This window comes from Papaver somniferum, chromosome 11 (assembly GCF_003573695.1).
Source record: "Papaver somniferum cultivar HN1 chromosome 11, ASM357369v1, whole genome shotgun sequence".
NCBI lineage: Eukaryota > Viridiplantae > Streptophyta > Magnoliopsida > Ranunculales > Papaveraceae > Papaver > Papaver somniferum.
Window position 1 is genome coordinate 42339348 of NC_039368.1, and position 24268 is coordinate 42363615.

Below are 24268 nucleotides of genomic sequence, written 5' to 3' on the forward strand. Positions count from 1 at the left end.
AACTCTTCAGGTCAAACCCAGTTTCAGAACACTTCCGAGAAAAAGATCTCTACCTTAGAGGAACTCACTATGTTAGCAAAACCATGAATGCTAACAAAGAACCACATGAGCTTTCAACAAGAAACTAGGCAAGAATTAAGAATAATTCCCAGAGTCTTGCCAAATTAGAACTTCAAGTAGGACAAATAGCTAAGTTTATAAGTGAGAGAGAATGGAAGGTTCCCTAGTCATACTGATCCTAACCCAAGGAGAGAAATCGTACAATCATGTGAATGCTGTCACAACCCTAAGGTGGAAAGAAAGTTGACAACAAGGTCGCCATGCCTGATAGTGAACATGCTGTAGTTCACCCTGCTGAGCCAGAAAATGAGGAGACTGATAGAGTCTCCAAGAGACCAATGAGGGTCCTGTTGAGCCTCACTTTGTTCCCAGAGCCCCGTTTCCCCAGCTGCTAGTTCCGACTAAGAGGGAGTCCAACTTTAATGATATATTGGAGGTTTTTAAGCAGGTTAATATCAACCTTCCATTATTAGATGCAATTAGGCAGATTCCCTCTTATGCCAAGTTCCTTAAGGACTTGTGTACGCGAAAGCGTAAGCTCAGTGTCCAGAAGAAAGCCTTCATAGCTAGTCATGTGAGTTCTATTATTCAGAATACCACTACTCCTAAGTATAAAGACCCAGGGTCCCCTACCATTTCTTGTACAATAGGTAAGTACCGTGTTGAGAAAGCGTTGCTTGACTTAGGAGCCAGTGTGAACTTACTGCCATACCATGTGTACCTTAAGCTAGGACTTGGTGAGATGAAACCTACCCAGATAACACTCCAGTTAGCTGATAGGTCCGTTAAAATCCCTCGTGGTGTGATCGAGGATGTTCTTATTGAGGTCGACAAGTTTATTTATCCAGTGGATTTCGTGGTCCTAGATACCCAACCTGTCCCCGACCCAGAGAACCAAATACCTGTGATTTTAGGTCGCCCATTCTTAGCTACGTCTAATGCGATCATAAACTGTCGAAATGGTATTATGAATCTATCTTTTGGTAATATGACTATTGAGCTGAATATTTTTAATGTAAACAAGCTACATTCTGAGCTAGATAGCACATGTATTGAAGAGGTGAACATGATAGGAACCTTAGTTCAGGAGTCATTACCAAACATCGTACCGGAAAATACATTGGAGAGTTGTTTATCCCATTTTAGCCTGGATTTCGACGATGATAGTAACATTGAACAAGTAAATGCTCTGTTGGATTCTGTTCCTATGTTAGATATTGATATATGGAAAGATAGGTTCGAACCATTACTAGCTTCTGAGTCTATCTTAATACCTTATTTAAAAGAGCCTCCTGAGTTGGAGTCTAATTATACATTTTTAGGCCCACCCGAGTCTTTCCCTGTGATTATAGCCTCCGATTTGGATAGTGATCAGGAAAGTAGTCCAGAGACCGTGCTTCAAGAAAATAAGGAAGCCTTAGAGTGGACCATAGAAGATATGAAGCAAGCTGAGGATGAACCACCTGATTATGACTTAGAGAAAGCAATTGACCTTTTTCAAGAACCCGATGGTCTAGAAATTAGGAACATTGTGACTAGTCATTGTAGAGGCACCCAAAATTCTAAGTTTGGGGGTAGAGATTGTCAATTATCCCCAATAGAAGTCCCTAACTTGGGACTCAAGCCTAGTGCATCTGAGGTATCGCTTGAGTGTATTCAGACTCCACAACCTGATCCGCCTGATAATGTCCAGGAGAAAATCCAAATGTTAGAGACCCGTTTTTCGGATGAATCTGTTTGCCGAGACACTCATATGAAGCCCAAGTGGGCACCTCAGATAAATCCAGTTGTCTTGCGAGAAACTTTAGATCAGGTTTGCTCTATCTGCTCATTTTTCTGATCTTGAGCATTTGTCTCCTATTTGTGGCAGTTCTATTTGGTCTTATGGACCCACAATTATTTCGACTATTGGTATACGACTTTGGAAGGTGAAAATTCTTTTTGAGGTATTTGATGTCTAGCTAATGACTATAAATTTAGCATTTACTGGGAGGCTCCCGCGTTCATGTGATACGGTAATATCCTTCCTTATTTCTTTTCCCTCCAGTGGTAATAGTTTCTCCTTGTTCATGCTTTTATTTTCATCCTTAGAACATTGAGGACAATGTAAGATTTAAGTTTGGGGGTGGGGAAGAAACACTTTTTGTTAGCTTTTAGTTGCAATAAATAAACTCCAGAGCCTAGAAATTTATGCCTATTGAGGATTGCACTAACTAATCTAAGTGGATGGAAGCATTTTGATTGTAGGAGTTTGAGGAACCAATCTGATTAGATGGAAACATCTAAAGAGTCTATTCATAAAAGCACAGAGCTCAGATGTTAGAAATAACATGATAGTTTCACCATATCTCGTTGAGTCCTTTTCACTTCTATTTTTATTTTATTTTGTTTTTAAACTATGTTTCTCTAAGTGATAGGTGGGGCCCACGATTCAAGTTGTTACCAATGCTAGGGTGAATTAGAGTGATTGAGATACCATGAAAAAATGAAAAAAAAAAAAAAAAAAATTGAAAAGAAAAGGATGAAAAAAAAAAAAAAAAAGATGAAAAAAAAGATGAAAAAAAAAAAAAAAAAAAAAAGAAAGAAAAAGAAAGAAATTGAGACCAGACCATTTGACCAAAAGGAATAAATGTCGACCACTGGTACCCTTGTATATGCCAGTTGTGTTGACCTAGAGTTAGGTTATCGACCACTGGTACCCTTGTATATGCCAGTGTATTGATATTAGTCAGACTAGTATCTCAATCCATTAGGATAGGTTCATTTTGGCGGAGGCCTTCAGACAGATATGGGAAACGTCGTTCACTTAGTAAACATCAAAACCATCTATGTTTTTCTATATCCATCTCTTAATCTTTCCATGTGATTAGTTTGACTCCGAATATGATGTCCATAGTGCAACTATCTGAGTAGAGCTCTGTCACTTTATATGAATTTTAGTATGCTTGAGTGCAAACTCGTGTACAGCAATTGGAATTTCGCATCAGGGTACTTCTTCCTGTAGTCAATAAGTATGCCAACCAAGGAGATTCTTTAGTTCCTTCCAAGGTTCTGCGTAGATAGCTAAGGTCTGGAGTACAGGTTTTGTGGGTATATCTCTGGTAAGCCCTCCCGAGACTATAACTCGGCCACTAGGGCCACCTAGGGGTTTAAAGGCTTATTGCATACGCTAAATGCAATCGACGATGCCTGCGACAGTGAGTTAGGATTTTATTTTGTAGTTTTGATTTGCTCGGGACTAGCAAATAATAAGTTTGGGGGTATTTGATAGACGCATTTATGTGTCTAATATAGCTCATTTGTATATATTGTTAGTACTCGATATTGTACTTATTTGGTTATTTTATGTATTTGTAGGTGTTTTTGGAAAATAATCTCTTGCGGCGAATTTGGCTAAAAATGTGGCATTTGGACCTCCGTTGATAACGTACCGGAAGCGCCTCAGAAGTGTACCGGAAGTATCCCAGAAATACCCCAGAGGAACCCCGAAAAAAAATGCGGAAAATGCCCCAGAGGACACTTGTTATACGGACCCTTGATTTTGGATAAGGGGTAACCTAATTACTAAGAGGTGACCCATTTCCAGGAATCTGCTAAAGGGAGACCAGCCACAGATAAGGGGAGGTCAACTTCTCAAATTCAAAAGAAAATTTTGGTGGGAAAAAAGGCAGCAGCGTCAACAGTTTTGGATCAAGGATTTGAGCGACCTAGCAGGCGATTCAATGGGCAAATTTGATACCCACGGACTCTACAAGACATAAGGGACCTGTTAGAAGCGATTAGACCCATCTAATTGGGCTGGATAAGTCACAAAATCCACACAAAGTCAAGACAGTGCACACGGTCCCTGTTTAGGGTTTTGAATTGGTTTGAAAGATTTGGGAGAGATTCTTGCGTGGGATATACTTCAAAACAATTGAGTTCAAGTCAGAGAAGATTTTGGGAGCAATAGAATAGCTCACAGACGCATACAAAGATCGACAGATGGAATTATTCTTCAAACTGCACGTGAAGAATAAGAGATTTATTCTCGAATTTGATCGAGTTTCTAGGGAATCTGAAGGCTATATAAGTGTTGGTTTACATTAAAGAAAGGTTAGAAACCTTTAGGAGAGAGTTTAGAGTCGATGAGAGCCTAGGAGAAGCAATTATAGAGGAGACAACGCTGCTGCTGCTGCTGCCATTAAAGCTTCTGAAGAACACGAAGAACAGACTCGCAGAGTCAGTCGTTCTTCAGCAGACTTATTTTCGTACCACTGTCGTTGTTTCACAGCAGTAGATAGTTATCGTTTACAGCAGTCTTAAATTACCATACTCTTTTGTAACAGTGGCGCTGTAACACCACTACAGCGTTGCTAATTCCTATTTCATCATATAATCATCAATAAAAACATCTATTTTAGCCATGAATTTATCTTGTGAGTGTGTTTTTGGGATGAGGAGCTAAACCCATTAGCCGAGACGACGGAGGAAGCCATTGGTAATTTATTGGTATAATTCTAATTTTTATATTTATTTGCAATATTATTATTTGATTATTTGCACTGAATTAATAGTTTTTATTGAGTAATTGTGAATTGACTTGATGAAGCATGCTGGGTTTTAGTAACTTTTGATGTTTTATACTTTTTAATTACAATTATTACTTCAAAAACTTATTTGAGGCAAATATTAGAATTGATTTTAAAGATAAAATTGCATAAGAACTATTTAGAGTTTACTATTAAAATGGTCATTGGTGGAATCCTAGTCTTGGTGTTTTTCTCCAAAACTTTGAATTATTTTATTTAGTTGCCTGTTTAATTTAAATCTATAAAAATTGTTTTCTTCACAAGTCTGAAAAGACTCAGTTTTTACCACTACTACAATCACAATTTGAAATACATCAGTTTTGCAACAATTATAAACGTTGCAAACACCTGATTTTCATCATTTTCTCCATTTCATCATTTGTACACCTACTTTGAGCAATGAAATCAATTTTTGAGCGTGTTTCCAACATCATGATGAGCTAAACCCAATATTCTGGGGCGATGGAGGAAGCCATTCTTCCAAAAGTTATGTGGTAAAATTTATTTGAATTTATTTATGCAATTCTTTTATGATTTTTTGCACCGAATGAAAATTGAGTAATGATTTTTATTAATTAGTTGTGTTTTCTCTTGATGAAGTATGCTTAGTTTAGGGCTTTTGATACTTCATGCTTGCGATTAACAATTGATGTTTTGAAAATCTAATTTAGGCAATGATTAGAATCACAATTTCTTTTGATTGGAGTTATATTGTCTAGAATTGCATGATAAAAATTAACATTAAATTACATGAATTTTGGTGAATGGTGAAATCCTGAACCCCGGTCTCTCTAATATAATCAGTTTTAATTTGCTTTATTTTCTTTAGTTTTAAAATTTAAATCTAAAAGCACAACCTTCACAAGTCTTGAACGAACTCTATTTATTACTACAACAACTTTGAAAACACATCATGCACCTAGTTTGTTTATGCTTGAGAATCTTCTCTTATGATATAAGATTCACTAAACTATTTCAGAGTTTCGACAGGGATCTTTAGACTGTTGTTAGTTCTAAAGACGATCTTGTGATAATCAATTATTAACAGACTCTGTTCTATGCGTGATTGATCACAAGAGATTCAAGTGATTGTGTGCAGGTGTTTATTGAAGATCTTAGAAGATTTGAAGACGAAGAAGATATTGAAGATTTCTGATTTGTGAGTTCATAATCTTTGGTGTGCACAATACTTGTTCGGCAAAAAGAGGATCCAATTAATAATCGGTTTTATCCTTGTGATAGAATTGGATTGATTAATTGAGTAGATCGGCATCAACACAGTTCTTTGGATTAAGAGTGTTGATTGCAAAATCTTAACGATTACTTCGGTAATTGAACATAAGATATATCTAAAGACCGGATGAAGGAGTTTATGTTAAGATAAACAGAAGAGCCTTTGTCCGACTCATATCACTTGGTTGAAGAGAGTTGATACCAAACAGATTTGTTGTCCTTTACTGTTTGGAATACGAACCAAAGGAATTGATCCAAGTACTTGAATTATTTATAAGTTGGAGGCGTGGGAATACAGACGGAACTAGGTGAACTATAGGTTTAGTTGCTTGGTCTCAACTATACGAAGTTGGTGTAATTTAGTGTAGCGTCTTAATCCTGAGAGTATTCAATTCTGGACAAGGTCCCGGGGTTTTTCTGCATTTGCGGTTTCCTCGTTAACAAAATCTTGCTGTGTCATTTACTTTTATTTTACGCATTATAATTGTTTTATTATAATTAAAGTAAATCACACAAACGTTAATTCCTATTTACTTGATAAGTGAATCCTATTGTGTTTGGTTAAGTCCGAACCTTTTTATCAAGTAAATATACTTCGTTGTTGTATTGTCTCGACTCAGTCCATAGACAATCACTTTCGGAGAAAGGACTTATAGGTAGGAAAAGTATTAGATTGAGGTATATTTGGTTACCCTCGTATTTTCAGATTGAAATAAAGTTTAGAACACTTAACCATCATTGGATTATGAACATAGTATGCGTGCTTTCATAAATGTGATCCATGACCGGAACTATAGTATGCATAAACGTATACGTACCTGTTAGTTGAGAAATTTCGTGAGCCTAAGTACACATACTCGTACGCGTACTAGCGAAGGGTTTGGGTTCGGGAATTTCTGCTGCGTTTGGAAGTATGCGTATCCGTTTGCATACTAGGAAACCCAAACTCAGTCCGGCTACTTTAAGTATGTGTACCCGTTTGCATACTTGAGTGGTTAAAGTTCTAGAATCTGTTCGTTCATGAACTAATACATTTAAATAATAAGGAATGCATTCTATGCAAACCGTGGCTATAATGTTCATGAATTGATTCGAGTGAATCAAACCGATTTTGCTTAGATTGTGTTCTTATATACTTCTATGAGAATATATCAATTGAACAACTCTATAACTAGGTTCATTTGAACTAGTTGTAGTTAAGATGAATAAGGTTGATATGAGAGTGTTCATATAGCTAACTTTGGTTAACTACTGTTGATCTAACCTAGTGTACACGTTTAGGTACGGTTACTCAAACCTAATTGAAGGTACAATCCATTTGTGTATAACAAGCTAAATTCGATCTAACGTTTGAAAGATATTAGCTTGGATCTAATCAGGTTTTCATCTAACGGTGAATATTGAATGATTTGTTATGAAGGTAACATTGATTGCAAACCCTGATTTGAAAACTATATAAAAGAGAACTCTAGCAACTGGGAAACCTAATCCCCACACCTCTTGTGTGATACTAGTTGCGACTAGAGTCGATTCTCCTTTAACCTTAGGTTTTTCACGAAACCCCTGTAGGTTAACGACTTGAAGACTTCATTGGGATTGTGAAGCCAGACCCAACTATTTTTCTATGTAGTTGCTTGTTCTGATCTTACTTTTACTATCGTGATTGAGTATTATCTTTGCTAAGATTTGCTTGAGATTTATCTCCGCTAGGTAAGATTAAAAGTAGTCACAAACATCTCCGTCTCATCGTTTGTGATTCCACAATATCTTGTTTCGCTTCCATACAATTAAAATTATTGTGAGGTGACTGATAATAATAGGCTGTTCTTCGGGAATATAAGACCGGTTTATCAATTGGTTCATGTTCACCTTGATTTATCAAAAGACGGAACAAAAACTCATAGGTATTTCTATGAGAGACAGATTTATCTATTCCAATAGGTTTTTCTGTGTGAGACAGATATGTTTATCAAGTCTTCGACTTTGGGTCGTAACAATTCTTGGTTGTGGGTGAGATCAGCTAAAGGAATCAAGTGCGTGGAATCCTGCTGGGGTTCAGAGACGTAAGGAGCGCACCTGTACCTTGATCAGTGTGAGATTGATTAGGGCTCAACTACATTCCAGTCCGAAGTTCATTGGTAGTAGGCTAGTATCTGTAGCAGCTTAATACAGTGTGGTGTTCAAAGCTGGACTAGGTCCCGAGGTTTTTCTGCATTTGCGGTTTCCTCGTTAACAAAAATTCTGGTGTCTGTGTTATTTCTTTTCCGCATTATATTTTGTTATATAATAGAAATATCACAGGTTGTGCGTTAAGTTCAATCAGTTATTGAATCCGACCTTTGTGTTGTTGATCGAATTGATTGACACTTGGATATTGGTTAGTGATACCGTCCAAGTTATTTCTCTTATTCAATCGGACTCGCAAATTCCTATTTGTTTGATTGCAGATTGAATTGAGAAATTGAGATATAACTCTTTGATATACTTTTCTATAGATTGAGTCTGACTGTCTAGTTGATTCTCTTGAAAGTATATTGGAGTTTGTCTCTTCAGATTGTCGAACGAAATATTGAGTGTGGTTGTTAGACCCCCGCTTTTCAGTATTTATAGAGGATTTTTGAGAAGTTTTTGAAAATATGACCGTTGTGATCCGATGGTGGAGAGGATAGAGCCGTTATGAATGATGGACGGTTAGGATGGGGTGTGAGAGAGGTATAAAGAAAAAAGGCCAAACAAATAAATTTACGGATATGGAAACTCAGTTACCGTCAAATGTGCTACGGATACTAAGTTTCCGTAAAGCAGAAATTTTGACGGGAACTGAGTATCCATCTCATTTCCCTTCCCTACTATCCGGATCAGATGTGATCCACCTAATAGGGAAGGGAATGGATTTCTGTACATTTATAGGGATATGGAAGACCATAGTGTTTGCCAATTTGGGTTTTTCCCTACAAATGAGGGATAGGGAAGGAAAATGGGGTACCATAGTGCTTGGCCTTACTCTAATGATATTGGTTTGAAATCTTATATATATGGCTCTCAGTCTTCAATTTTCTCCTAGGCATACACGAACTTCCCTTCCATGTTACCTAGAATGCCAGCTTCTATCAAACCTCGGGATTAGAACATGGGCGTTCACTGCATTCCTGGTAGGCTGGACAATCTAATTTGAGATGGATCAAGATCAACACGGATGACATGTCATTCGCAGGGGTACGTCTGCTAACACCCTGATAAAGGTAGGACTGGGAGTCACCAATACCTTGACAGCCGAATGTTGGGCATGCTCATACTGTCTAGGACAGCAAAAGATCAAGGTTGAACCTCCTTCGATTCTTAACTTCAGACTCCGAACCGCCTTGGTACATTTCGGGTATGGTCTCGAAAACCAAGCTGATAACAGGTCAAATCACCTGACGCATCATCACGCACATCTACAAGGCATGTAATCAAATCGCAGACGAACTGGCGAACCTTGCAACAGCCAGTTGGGGAGAGTTCGAGAGCCTTTCAACCTTGATTTGACAATCCCATCTTGCATCAATCAAATTGCAACAGATACTCCTCGGATAAGATTAGTTTTAATACAATCTCATGCTTTAAAAAAAATAAGAAAAAATTGGTTAACTTCAAAAAGAATTCTTCCCCACAGAAGTGAAAAATGTGGAAAAACTAGTTCAGCCAAAAGATTCCTACCAAATTGCTAATGTGGGTATATGAAAGGCCAATTGGAGGAGAATAGACAGACAAACAGAGTTGTTTTTTTAGAGAGATTGAGTACATTAGATAAGACTGGAGAAGAAAGATATAATCCCTTCTCAGCATCAAAAAGAGATTCAAGACAAAGATGTGAACAATCATCAATTAAAATCATCTGAGTTTTTAAGAAGAAAAAAAATCGAGATTGGCAAGGGGAAAATTAGAGAGAAGAGAAAAAAGGTACCTCTCATCGAGCATTTGCTTGAGAATTTACAAGGAAGCTGCAATGAACGAAAAGCAGAGTAACCTACTAAGAATTTACAATCCTCACACCCTCGACCCACTCCACACTTTTCTACACACTTTAGCATACTTTTGTTATGCAGAGAAAAAGGGGAAAAAAAATATTAGCAACAATTAATCCTCTATTTTTCTTCTCTTATATTGACCAGTGCTTATTTGCTTACTCTTCCCACCTTTGTATTATAAGATGAAAGCGATTACCATTTTGAATGGACCAGCATGGATTTCCCATGATGTAGAAACTGAACTCTGGATTTACCCTCTTTTGCTTTTTACATGTGGCGAAGGGCTAAGCCTCACTTCCGATGCCAATGCTAGACTTGTCTACCATGCGGACATTGTATTGCTCATACACCCTGGCTCGATTCTCTGCCCACCATTGTTCGGCTTGTTTCTCACTAAACCGCCTCCGACTGCATTCAAATATTATTAGTTATAAAAACATATTGCTGATAATTTACATCTACACAAATAAACTGTCATCTCAGCTAGTGCTATAAAACAGGAGAAACAAGAAAGCTTTGTTTTGTTCAGGTGGATACATCAGTGTAGCCAGGACAAAAGTGAACCAAAACAGATTCCTGGTTCGGCTTCATATTTCAGTATCAGAATAGGAACTACCACGTAAGCAGTTGCGGCTCTTGGTAATCAGTTTACCTTACATACCACCTTCTGAAAATTTTGAGTATATCGGGACCAGAAAGAACTAGAAAGTCCATCACTAAATAAGTGCTGGTTACGATTTTTAACAATCTGGTATCAGGACGAGTGCCACAGATGGAAGTAAGAACTAAGAACATAGAGAATAAATATGGTGTACCTGAAGCGGACTCGCTTAAGGTCTTTGACACCCCCTGGTAAAGATGTAAGCGTAATGTACACACCGGCCTCGTCTTGCTCAACCCACTCTGTCTCTTGGCTGACCTCTCCTTCAGCTGTTCTGGTCCCATTCCTAGTAGCTTCAGAGGGACCCAGTCTGTTGTGATTTGAATTGCGTGTACTGGTTGTTGGCCCACTTGAAAGAACCAAGTTGTTCAATCCATTTGAATCTAGTTCATGGATAGTCACAGGGCTGCTTAGTTGATCAAGTGTTGCAGCAGACATATCACTAGAGATAGGAGTAGAACAAATGGAACCAATGGTTGGTGATTTAGGATTCCGCATTGCTCCGATAGGCAACCTCTCAGCCATGTCCTTCAACTGAAAAGCAATCGAATAGTAAGAGAAAGGTATCCGTAATCAGAATAAGCAGATACTTATACATCAAAAAGAACGCCAAAGGGGAGCGCCAGCGATGCCTTTAGGGGCACCCAGGCCAAGGCGTCAGTGATCTGGGCGCCTACACTGGTATTTATTTTATTTAAAAAAAAAAAAGGAAATTCAAATATTTTCCAAATCTTTGCCGTTTAGATTATGTAACTTCTTTGCCGTTTAAATTATGTAACTTATAGCAGATAACACTCTGAAACCCTAACCTAGATACATATGTATATGCATATACAATAAATTTAGTAGATTCAAATCATTTTTGTACATAATACATATTAGTAGATGGAAATCATCTACTTCTCATAGTCCTCTGTTTACCTAGTATTCTAGAGGCTACAGAATAAGATAATACTAGTAGTTTTTGTTAATTATTTCTGTATGGCATTCCTATAATATACATATAAATACTTATGTGACTAGTCTAGGTATAAGCTGATTTTACACCGGACACCGAGCCATACAACTCTGCCCTAAAAACACGAGTCCATCGTCTCTCAACAATTTTAACCTTTTGCTACTAAGGACAAAAACTGTCACAAGGCCATTATGTACCACAAAATTGCAAAATATATAGCTAGTTTAATATACGACTACTCTGCTTTGGATTGGTACAGAAAAAGAATTATCATATCTTCGAAGCATGAAAATTGCTAGACCCGATTTCTTCATAGTAACAGCATAAGGATTTAGTCATTTTTACAAGTTTTACTTGCTGCTCACTGAGACGAAGTTCCACTCTCTACAGGTAAAGAGAAATCTGGCATTGGGTAAGCCATAAAACAACCACTCTCAACACCTCCACCAAATAATAGTCAATTCCTGTTAATATTTTCTTTTTTGAGCTACATTAACAGAAATTAGATTAAGGTATCAAGTAACTGATGCTGTTCTTATTACTGACGAACCTCATTATCTAAGTTACCAACCTCCTGTAAGAAACCTAGTCTCACAGCAGTCTAAGATTATTGTCGTCTCTAATAGTGCTGTTTTTATTCACAACAAAAAAAGATGACCGCAAAATTATGAAACCAAAGTTAAAACAGAAGCAAAATGCTATAACAAGATAACTGTAATTTAAGGGTACACGTAAAACATATTTGCAACAAACCATAACGCCATCACAATCCATAAAGAACACGGAAACTGATGAACAAATTTAGTAATACTCCACAAGCAATAAACAAGAAGACCATAAGATAAAAATAGTCCGTATAAATTAGAGAGTAAGAAATGCTGTCAACAAGAATAGCATAATTTTCATCTTACCTGGGCAGTAAGCGACTTAATCACTTCCTTGGCTGCTTTGCATTTTGCAGTTTCTTCCCCTGCAATTGCTATTGCTTCCTTCAGCTGCTTTGTTGTTCTTTCGAGCTCAACTTCTTGAAGTTGCGCTTTATGAGTTAGAGATTCCACCTGCAAAGTAAGGTTGGTCAGCTGCACTGCATATATACTGCCTACTATCTGCGCACCATTTTTGACCAGTGTTGACCTATCAAAGAATGAGATCCTATATACAGCATGAATGAGAGTCCAGTAGGCTGCAGGTATACAATCTCAGCTTTTAAAATATCACTTTAAAGGTGGTCTGAATAAGGGTAGGAATATCATTCTCTACAAATAACAGCCACCGTCATCCAAGGAATAACGTTTGTGTATGGGTTCTCTACATGCATGACCAGGTGCCTCAAGGATAACAATTTTCTACCCATCGTGTTTCTTAACTGTCCCATTTACAAGCGAAACAAAAAGAGAAAATTTATTAAGTAGATAGCAAACAGAAAAATCTTAATGCTTCTTTATCAGCGATGACACCCAGCATCCGTTTGCAAATTGAAGAGAGCACGCAACTCAAATAAAGTGAATAAAGTCTTCAAATATATAACTTCGTTAAAAGAAATTCTTATATACCTGTGCTCTTAATTGCATGATATCCTGGCTCAAGCTATCATTTGTTCTTTTAGGATCATTCACAACAATTTTTGGAGAAGTCAATCCTCCAAGAGTTGGTGTAGGTGTTGTTGAACGAGGTGGACTTGCCCTTCTTGATATGGGTGATGTTGCGCGTGATGCAATTCTCGACCCAGGAACAGAAGCTGAGAAAAATTTCTTAGATGACCCAAAAACAGGATTCAATGATTTAGATATATTAAGTGCTCCCCACTGAGAGCTTCCATTTGAAATAGGTGAAACACGACTACTATTAAATTCTAATTTCTTGTTTCTTTTGGAAGATCTGCTTTCTACTTGCTTAAAGGATTCCATTGAAGAAAATCTATTAAGCTGCACGTGAGATCGATTGTCTAGCTTTTCATCCTTCTCAACCACTTCTGTTAGACTACTCATACTTCCTCTTCTATTAACAGATAAGTGAAATGAAGAATCTGTTTCTATGGATTTCCTTAGTTTACCGAAGCAATTATCACAGACACGGTATGGTTTGTTTGGATTTGGTGCCATCGAAGCCTTAAGAGATTTTTTGTTGCTGCATGAATGGCAGAAAACAAGCCCACAGTTATAGCAATTATGTCGTTTCCTTTTGAAATTGAACGGAAGACGGCAGCCAGAGCACATAGACTGATCAACACCAGACACCCACTTATGAAGACAGATAGCTGCAGTAAACTTAGAGCCACAAGCAATACTCTTGACCTGTTTGTCTTTCAAAGCTTCAACCAATGATGGGGAGTTCTTATCTTCTGTATCCCCGTGACCTAATCTACCATTAGCTCCTTTTCCCCAAGTATAAACTTCAGTTCTTGACGTCAAAACTGCAACATGATAAGCACCTGAAGCTATCTCCTCCACAAAATTCTTCAGAAGCTTTCCTTCCACACGAGTAGGGAGCTTCCCATCAGCTTGGGGATTTCCTAGCTGGCCATAAACTGGACTACCCATAGTATAGACATGGCCAGCAGTTGTAAGAGCAACTGTCATGCTGTGCCCACAGGCTACTTGACAAAAGTTGGGCTCCACCAGTGCAGCAACACAAGTAGGCACAAGCTTTGATTCCTTATCACCATGACCAAGTCGACCTTTATCACCATCTCCCCAGGTAAACAGCTTTCCTGAAGAGCAGTTGCTAGAACTGGAACTTCCTACCATAACTTCTACAACTGCAGCAGTGTGCCAAACACCACAAGCAGCTCGTACGGTCCGGAGCCCCTTCAGGGATTCCACTTCCCTAGGTTTTGATACACTTTTCCGATCTCCGTGGCCCAGAACACCAAATGTTCCATCCCCAAATGTAAATAATTGCCCAGCGGAAGTTACAACAGCTGTATGCCAAGGTCCACAAGCAATGGATGAAACATGTATACCCTCTAAAGGTCCATTAAGTCTTTTCGGAACCCAGTGACTCACTTCATTCCCGTGTCCTAGAAGCCCAAAGTTGTAAGTACCGTCCCCCCATGTATACAGATCCCCAGAGAGTGTTACTGCACAAGTATGGAATTCTCCACAAGCTACAAGTTCGATATTTGTATTGCCAAGAGAATCAATAAGCTTCGGGTGTGACACATCAGAATCAACACCGTGTCCTAGCCTGCCACCTGATTCCTCCCCCCAAGAAAAAATCTCCCCTTGCTTAGTTACTAAAGCTGCATGTCGTCCACCACAAGCTATGTTCTGCACATCAAGCACCACCGCAGACTCCAAAGCTTTAGGTAAAAGTGAATCCATTTTAATACCTGAACTTCCACCTCTATAAAGGCTACCACCAAGGACACCATCTCCGGTACCCTCGCCCCAAATGAAAACATCCCCTAAAGCCTCCCCATCATCATGACCTGAACCTTGGCTTGATGAGCTGACAGCACTGGAAAGGCTTACTCTAAAAGCATCCATTGCATTGACTTTCATGTGACCATTCATGCTATCTGAGCCTGATGACAGTGAATGGACCGACGTACTGGCGGAATCTGCGGGAAAGAATCCCCTAGGAGGTGCAGCATATAATACCACATCTGAATATGCCTTATCTAGGCCGTTTTTAGGAGGGCTCCCATAAGGACTGTGTAGACGAAGAGGATCTCCACCGTCCTGGATAAACATATAGGAGGACTATCATAATTACTACTCTTAACTAACTAGAGTCAGACGGAGTGGATAAAATAACCACAAACCTTTTGTAAGTCTCCACCGCTACCAAACGGGGAACTCAAAGGGGAACTTCTTCGGGTGTATGTTCTAGGACTATTTGCTTCAGATGAAAATCCTTCACTTCTGGATTCTGTCCTCCACTTCCGGTGATGTCCACGAGAGATCAATGCTTTTAGACCAACAAACCAAACTTCAGCTTCATCTTTATCCTTGCAAATCTGGTGCCAGAAGAGCAAAGGTGACAAATGATTAAAAAATATAAATAGTAATACTATTAAAAGAATTGGATAGATGACCAAAAAACTGTTCTTGCTCAAAGCAGCTGATGTGGTACTTTTGAGGCTAAGTGCACTGACTTTTAAACAAGTAATATGAGGTGACAGGCTAAGGAGTAATACATACCAAATCGAGTGACCTGTCATTATATATAAGAGAAAATGACTGGTATTCTTTCTCAGGCCGAGGATACCTCTGAAAAATTGCCTACAGAAATTAAACAAGCATATGATCAGATTTTGGATATCACAAGAAGGAGGGAAACAAGCTAAAGATTTGACGATCTACACTTATACCGGGTCTGTATATGAAACTGAAGTGCACCCATACTACTAACCAAGAGAGCTCTTTTCTGTGAAATTAATTGGCTCAGTCTGAGACTCTCAGACATCACATTGCATGAATACCCAAAATTACAAATAAAAGATGTAAAAAAATTGTGGTGATCATGACTTGAAATGCTTACTGTGCGTTGCCCAGGTACAATTCTAGATACATGGCTGAGTCTAAGTTGTTTCTCCTCTTTCCCGGAAAACCACAATAGAACAGATTCGTCCTGAAATAAAGGATGTGTCAGGGCATCTTACAAAAGTACTTAGTTGTATCAGGATTACCCTGCACAGAAATTATAGTCATCGACAACCCAAAAATATACAATGAGTCTTAGAGATATCATACACCAACATGCCACGTGTTAAATTATTGAGACTCAGAACATTTTGGACAAAACAAACCTCGATAGCTTTCACCAAGCAGAACAAGCTTCGAGTTCATCTTTGGATGATAAACACATAAGACTTACATAAAGTTAGAGGAACAAATTACTAGAACAAGTAATTTCATATTGCATGACATACACACTCGTCTCATGTGTTCAGAAATGCACAAGACACTCATATGGAAGCATAATACCTAGTATGTAGGTATAGAAAATAATGGTAAATGATACACAAAGACGATTACTTCAAATTCAAAATGCTCAACAAAATCTGCTCTACCAGCTATCATAGTCAACCGTATTAGAACAGCTTAGACATTGCATTGTGGAAGATCTAACTGAAGAAAATGTATATCTTAAAATGATGTGAAACTTACATTTGCCAATCTGAAGGGACAGAACTTTGGTTTCCCTCGACGTCCATACTTGAGCAAATATGCTCCTTTCTTCAGAGCAGTGATGGCCTAAGGTAAGAACAAGTCAATAAGTACAATTAAACTTATATTTGCTTATACTACTAGTTCAAATAGAAGTAATAAAAGCATGAGAACAGAAATTCACAATAAAAATAATAGAAAGGCAATGCAGATGCCGGAGTTGAAAATGATAAATCAACTAATACTATGGAAAAAGGGTCTTTTAAAAACCGAACACGGATATTCTTTTCTTTTGACAAGTGATGTTTAAAGATTGTCCAAAACAAGAATTTTCTCAATATCGCCAACAGCTGAGAGGAATATTGTAAATAATTTCACTAAGAAGAACAATCAACCTTCAAATCATTATATTATTATGGCCACGGCTTTGTAGGCGGACAAAAAAAAAATACCATAAAAACAAAAGATAAATTAAAAGGAAAGAACTCTGCAAGTTTCTATAGCAAAACCATTGAGGAAAAAAGAAGAAAAAATGTCCTTGATGGTTAGGTCCCTCATTGAATGATCTGGCAAGTCTATCACGAGTCCTGGTGCTTTTTTAGCATTTCTGACCATAAATTCCAAGTACAATACTATGATTTCGACTTTGCTCAGAACTCACTTATTTGGAGCGACAGATTTTGATGTTTTTGTCACAATGTCATCAACTGTCAACAGTTACATGGAGCGCTTCTCTTGCATGAAACTCGTTAGATGATTTCTAATTTGATGGTGACTAACCTATTGCTGCTTGGATATTAAAAGACTTCTAACACAGTAGAACAACATTCATCGGAGCTACAAGACTCACCAAACCTGTTCCTAAGGACTCTGAAATATACTTAAGCACTTTGCTACAAAGTATAGGCTAACTTATTTCCTTCACTTGATGCCTGTTATAAGCTATAACAAGGCAAAACATATTCCAAGCTTTAAGAGAACGGTTATATATAATAATACTCTCCAAGGTTTCTGAATTGTACAGTAATCATTTGTCTGAATACCTGATGTCTAAGATGTGAAAGATATACATTAAGCTCTACAATTAGGGCACCTTATGATCAAATACTGTTTCAGTAGTTTAATCCTTCATTTCTATATCCTGCACTCACTTTCTCCATCTGAAACTAGCTCAAATAAGTCCTTAATGAAAACAAGCTTCTATCTTAAGGAGGATATCATATCTAGGAGAATTTAAACTTAGGACTACATTTCATTAATACAAACAAAAAGTTGTCCATCTATCTCTAGAAACGTCTAAATCCTTAACCAATAAATCAAAAACCAGGTTTAATCAATCTTTTCAATCGATCTTAACATTAAAGTAACCAAAGAATTAAACAAATTAAGGAATTAATTACCTGCTCAATGTCTCTTTCTACAGGACCATCCCTAGCAGGATCCGTAGTCATCCTCTCTGCTCTCGACATCAGAAAATGACTTTACCAAACAATTTCTTACACTCTAATTGAATCAAATCATTAACCATACTCAAAATTAAACCCTGCCATTCATACGCCCATCCAACAACTCCAAAATCCATCCAAATTCACAAAATGTACTCAAAAGAACTCCCAGTTTATCATCAAAAATCGAAACAATCATCACTGATTCATCAAAATATTCAGTCAATCCATACACTCCCTCTCTCACTGATTAATCAGTCAACTACTAAAAACAACACTTCTCTCGAAATCCTGAAAAAATCCAACTCCAACCAAATTATTTGTTGCAGACAAGACTTCTTTGAAATCTTCCTCCAGAGAGTGAAAATGCCAATAAGATAAAAGAAAAAAACCTTATTAGGTTTTCGAAGAGAGATTCTCACTCAAAGTATGTGAAAAAAAAAGACCTCACTATTTTCAAGCTCGAGATTATCTGTCTTTTAGAGAAAAAATCGGAGCCGAAAACAGTATAAATGTGCGGAAATCGAGGGGAAAATATAACTAGAAAAGATCAGATATTATTGTTAGTTTCAGAGCTAATTTTGCAGAGAAAACTTACACAACTCAAAGAATTTCTATAAGAGAGAGAGATCTTTCACTGGTCGATCCAATAGAGAGAGAGAAAAAAAAAATCAGTCAAAATTATTAATTAAAAAAAAACAATAAAGGTATAAAACCCTTGTTTTCTCTTAAGCCAAGAACCTCAGAATATTAAAAAGAAAAATGAAAAATTAGAAAGTAACATGAACATGAACAAAATTAAAAAGGTACATAGTTTGGGATAATTACCTAAACACCACTAGCATCACTTTTTATTGTTCTTCCTAAGGATGCACAGGAACCGAGCCGGACTGACGGACCGTCCCGGAACCGGTGGAATCGTATCTGGTTTTGTACCGAACCGAGGAACGGGGTACAGGTACCGGTCCTAAAAATAGGAACTGAGGTTAGGGAGGTACAGATACACGGCCCTGACCTAGTCCCGTGCCGAACCGTACCGTCTGTACCGATTAGTTGTAGCCGTCAGATTTAGGGGATGATAGATCAATAATAACCGTTGGATTAAGTGGTGGTATATAAGCAAACATTATAGGGCTAGGGTTTCTATTCTCAATTTCGTTTCTTTTTTTCTTTCCGTCTCTCCTCTGTCTCTGAGAAGGAGAATAAGTGAAGAACTCTGTTGGATTACTCCTCTGTCTCGTTGATTGATATTGGTTTATGTCTCAATTCTTACTAAGAGGTAATCAGATGTTGCGGATTTTGATTTATTTTTTTTCAATTTAGGTTAACGTTTCTTCTAATCTGCATCTTCTTATTTGTGTACCTCTCTTTCATTATAATCATGTTTTCGTTGATGATTCGTGAATAATCAAGACAAAGCTTCGATGTGTAATCATTACTTTTGTGAAGTTTTGAATCTTTTGATCTTGAAAGCTATGTCTGATTATATTATGGTTTCACTTTCACATGGTAAGACAAAGGGAAAAGAAAGGAACTGAGCTGGATTAAGTATCAATAAGATTATCTAAGGGAGTGGAGAAAGAGAAGGAAAATGTTAGAGATTTGTTGTTGTTTTGGATTATGTTGTTCCTAATTCACTTTCTAGTGTCTAGTGCTAATCTTTGAATGGTAATGGTGTTGTTTTAGTAATTTGAGTACTTCTTTTTTTTTTTAATGAAATTAGGGTGTTAGTAATTGTTCTGATTTCTAATTTACATGATTGCTAGAAGTAGGTAGATAATTAGTTAGTTACTCAATCTTTTTGGTGTTGTCAAAGTGCATTTACTTGCAGTGATGCTCTAATTCTGTGGTTTTGTAACTTTTTTTTATAAAGTTAATATGGGTTAGGTGTTCCTACTAATTACAATTAGCAATCTGGGATTACGATTTGGTTCATTATACTGATGTTAGACTTTGTTGATGATGCTATATAAGTACCAAATAGTTAACTGCAATTACATGTTAGAGCAGGACAAGAATGACAAGTAGTTAGTTCTTATGTTTCATGAATCTTCTTATATTTCATCACCTCCATGTTTGTCTAAATAAAATGGATTTTATTGAAATGAAGAATCAATAGGTACTGAGAAGTTAATGTGAATAAGTTTTGTGTTGCTTAAAGTTTTAGGAATAGATAATCTTGATTTGTTTATCTGACTTGATCAAGTGTATTGTTGCAGGTAATCTTGATTAGTTGCTGAAATTTGTTATTGGACTAGAGACAGGCTAAGGAAGCCAATACAACTTGATCTTCTATCTGATTACATACCAGATGATGATGTTGAACTTGAAGAAGGTAACATACAATTATACAAACATATATTGATATACATATTACATTATTACTTGTGTTTGGCAGTAATAGATATAGACTAATAGTTACTAACTGCTATTATTTGTTTTTGCAGCGTTACTTGGTCCTATCAACAATAATGCCACCACCACAAGTGCTACTGACATGGATTAGAAGATCAAGATTCAAGACTTTGTATTTGTCATTGCCACCACTGTCCAGTCATTGCTATTGAAGCTCTAGCTGCATTGCTAGTTGTTCTTTTTTCAGATTTTCTCATTTTCAAGACTTAGTGTATGTGTTCGTGTGCTACTGCCTACTGCTACTTGTTCTTTTTCTGGATTTTCAAGACTTTAGTGTGTGTGTTTGTCACTTTGGTTTGCTAGTATTATTGCTACTTATTAGTTGATGCTTTGTTCTTTGATTGAGATATTACTTAATATATTGAAAAACAGGTAAAACAGGTACTTAGATTGTCTGGGAAAATGACAAAAATATATGTCTAGAAAAGTACCGACTGGTACCAGAACCGAGGTACAAGGTACAGGTACCGGTCCAAAATTTTGGAACCGAGACTAGGGAGGTACAGGTACTCGGTCTCGCCAAGAACCGAGCCGAACATAAGGTGATTTCCCCCCCGCACATGATTGGGACAACACGTGTGTATTATGATGGAAATAGTGGTCACGAAAAATCTTTTTCGGAAAAGCTGGGAGGAGGAGATGTGTCTTTTTCCTCTTTACCGGTAAGCACTGGCCACTCGGGTGTGAGTTTTGCGACCCATAGCCCTACCATCTCTTTGCTAACAACAGTCTGTATGGGTTGACTGGAAATGCTAACAACAGTATTTGCTCTAAATTTTCTAAAACCTTATTCCTTAACTGATTTTGTTTTGTTTCTTGGATTTATTGATAATATCTCTTAACCGCAAAAAATTATGTCGGGTTAGAGGAAATGATTTGTTTGATATAAGTATGGCTAATCAGCTATGTTATGGACTTTGTCGTGGCTAGCCAAGATCCCATGGGATATGGAAGGTATTCAACGGACTTGGCCAAGGTCTGGCCAAGTTGTATGAGCGTGGCAAGCTAAACCACGGACTTAACCGCAGTTGTCCAAGGTGTTATGAGCTTGGAAAGCTATGCCACGGACTTGGCCAAGGTCTGTTCAAATTGTTATGAGTTTTGCAAGCTATGTCATTGACTTGGTCAAGGACTGGCCAAGTTGTATGAGCATGATAAGCTATGCCACGGACTTGGCCGTAACTGGCCAAGTTATCAGGAGCTTCGCAAGCTATCCACAGACTTGGCCGCAGGTGGTCAAGTTGTTACGAGCTTGGCATGCTATGCCGCGGACTTGGCCGCAGCTGGCCAAGGTGTTATGAGAGATGTAATATGTGCCATGGACTTGGTTGTATCTATCCAAGGTGCCGTGATTTTTACGCCACTAACTATGACCTAACCATTGTGTGGTTATAGTTTAAGGTTTTGAATTATGCAGTTGTAGATGGTGGATTTTCAACAAAGGTCAAAATCGTAAAATTATGATACTGCATGTTTCTGACACGGCTTCAGGCATGTGACGGTTCATATGAATATGTTTCTCGAAAGGCCTCCACTAGCTGAGCGTTCGATGCCTCGCATTTCATCATGCCCTCTATGTAGAATAACATAATTGGGCGGTTCTCCCTATGATTGAGAACTTAACGCCTTCAGAACGTCGGTGATACTCGTTGTTCCCTGACTACATAGAGAGACCCCCCCTCTACACAGAAGAACGATTGGGTGGTTCTCCGTAAGATTGAGAGCATTAACGCCTTCAGGACGTCGGTGATACTCATTGTTCCATGACTATGTAGAGAGACCGTGTATAGATTCAGGCAGTTCTCCATATATGATTGTTGAGAGGGAAAAACGCCTTCATGACGTCGGCAACACTCGCTGTTCCCTGACTATGCACCTTTCAGAATGGTTATGACGCTTTAACTGGCTAATATCTCTTCTGTAATACATTAATTCTACCATGACATTCACCACTGAATTCCTAGAAGATAATTTATTCTATCTCATTACTCTGCTTTCGTGATCGAATCCACGGCTGATCTCATGGAATAGTAATAGATAATCTCGTTACTCCGATTTCATGATCCAATCCACAGCTGATCTCATGGAATGGTAATAGATAATTTTATTACTCCGATTCTGTAGTCGAATCCACGATCCTATGGGATGGTAATGCTCATTTTATTATTCTGAATCCATGGTCGAATCCACGGATGATTTTATGGATTGATAATAAATAACTACTCACCTTTATTACTTAGTTTCATGAATCATTCTCCACTGAATTTCATAGATTAGCAATAAATACTCAACAACCGGGCATCTGGACCATCACTGAGTAAGCCCCAAGAAAATGGTGCAAGTGTACTCGACAATAATGCACGACCGAGCGCCCAAATGCACGAACGAGCATTCGAAAATATGGACAAACGAGGAATCCTACACAAAATAGGAGAGAGAAAATATAATATTAAAATATTAAAAAGGCGCACAGGGACCGGGTCCACCGGCCGGCCATGCCCTAGCCGTGGCCGGTCCCCATGCCTCTTCCATTATATTTTATTATTTTATTATTTTCATGAACTCATGAAAACTCCTTCATTCTAGCAACTTTCCTTGTTTGAGCAAAAAAACTCATGGTTTCTCCATATTTTCACGGTTTCATGAAAAATAATAAAAATAGGAAAAGGTGTCGCGGGACCAGGCTACCTGGTCGGCCGGCCATGCCCTAGCATAGTCGTTCCCACACCTTACAATCCTTAATCTTTCATAATTATTATTTCCCTCATCTCATGAAACTCCTCAGTTTGAGCAAAAATCATGGTTTCTTCATATTTTCTCAAATATTACTCAAACCGTGAAAAATCCAAAAAGTCAAATGGTCACATGACCGACTAGGCTATTCACTGAAAATATTAAGATATCATTATTTTAATATTCTCAAAAATTGATGAAACGAGCAAAGTTCTACTTTGCTCATTCGAGCAAAATCAAGAATTTCAGTCAAAGATCAAACTCTTCTAAAAATTCAACATAATTCTCAAACGCACACCAGAAAATACCGAAACTCTCAGGACTAAGAAACAACCATTGTGGTGACACGGGCATGCTCCCTTGACCGACCAAGGGCGGCCCTAAGGCTTGCAAGGATCCGGTTCCACACGTTTTCATAATTCTTACCTAATTTTGCACAATCGCTCATACTGTGTCCAAACGTTTTCCAACCAACTTGGAATTTTCTCAAACGACCATCAGCTGGTCCAACGACCACGAAGAGCCAGTCCCATGCCCTCTTGGTCGGTCCCTCGCTTCTCCATAAATTAGGTTTTATCACCTGATGCTCAATCGAGCACTATTTCAATATAAATGATCAAACCTGCATTTGATCATTCTTCCATCAATTAGTCAACGCCATGATGCATGCTCACACGAACACTTGGGAACCACCTGGACGTCCATCATCCCGTGTGGTCGATACCTCTATCACTCGTGACCTATTTTCAGCGATTCATCAATTGACCAACAATTGATCAAAAAATTAGGGTTTCGAATAAACGCTCCACAAATCATCATTCTGAGCAAGTTTCAAACACTAATTAATTTATGTTGATTCAGCAATCAACATATGGATTAATCATATAATATTTGGTAGTCTACCAATATTTTAATTAATATTTTATTGGGTCACGTCACCAATAAGTAATTCGTCGAATCGAGCAATATTTGCTCAGTTTCTCGAATATTGATCCAACTATCAATATTCAGTAACTTATCAGTAAGTCGTCGAATTCAGCAATACTTGCTCAGTTGCTCGAATATTGA

The 24268-nt window shown here is 37.9% G+C and overlaps 1 protein-coding gene and 1 long non-coding RNA gene across 2 annotated transcripts; one reads left to right on the top strand and one right to left on the bottom strand.

Moving 5' to 3' along the window:
* Window positions 1-9702: 9702 nt before the first annotated feature.
* Window positions 9703-18783, bottom strand: LOC113323336 (PH, RCC1 and FYVE domains-containing protein 1-like). The gene is made up of 9 exons (XM_026571624.1): window positions 18008-18783; window positions 16608-16694; window positions 15979-16068; window positions 15639-15719; window positions 15260-15454; window positions 13047-15176; window positions 12405-12551; window positions 10690-11069; window positions 9703-10282 (listed from the first exon to the last, which is right to left on the bottom strand). The coding sequence occupies exons 1-9, from the start codon at window positions 18074-18076 to the stop codon at window positions 10159-10161; spliced, it is 3303 nt and encodes a 1100-aa protein (XP_026427409.1). The 5' UTR covers window positions 18077-18783; the 3' UTR covers window positions 9703-10158.
* Window positions 18784-19104: 321 nt separating this feature from the next.
* Window positions 19105-20834, top strand: LOC113321945. Its single transcript, XR_003346922.1, has 3 exons — window positions 19105-19331; window positions 20272-20387; window positions 20500-20834. It is a non-coding gene; the product is annotated as an uncharacterized LOC113321945 (long non-coding RNA).
* The last annotated feature ends 3434 nt before the right edge of the window (window positions 20835-24268 follow it).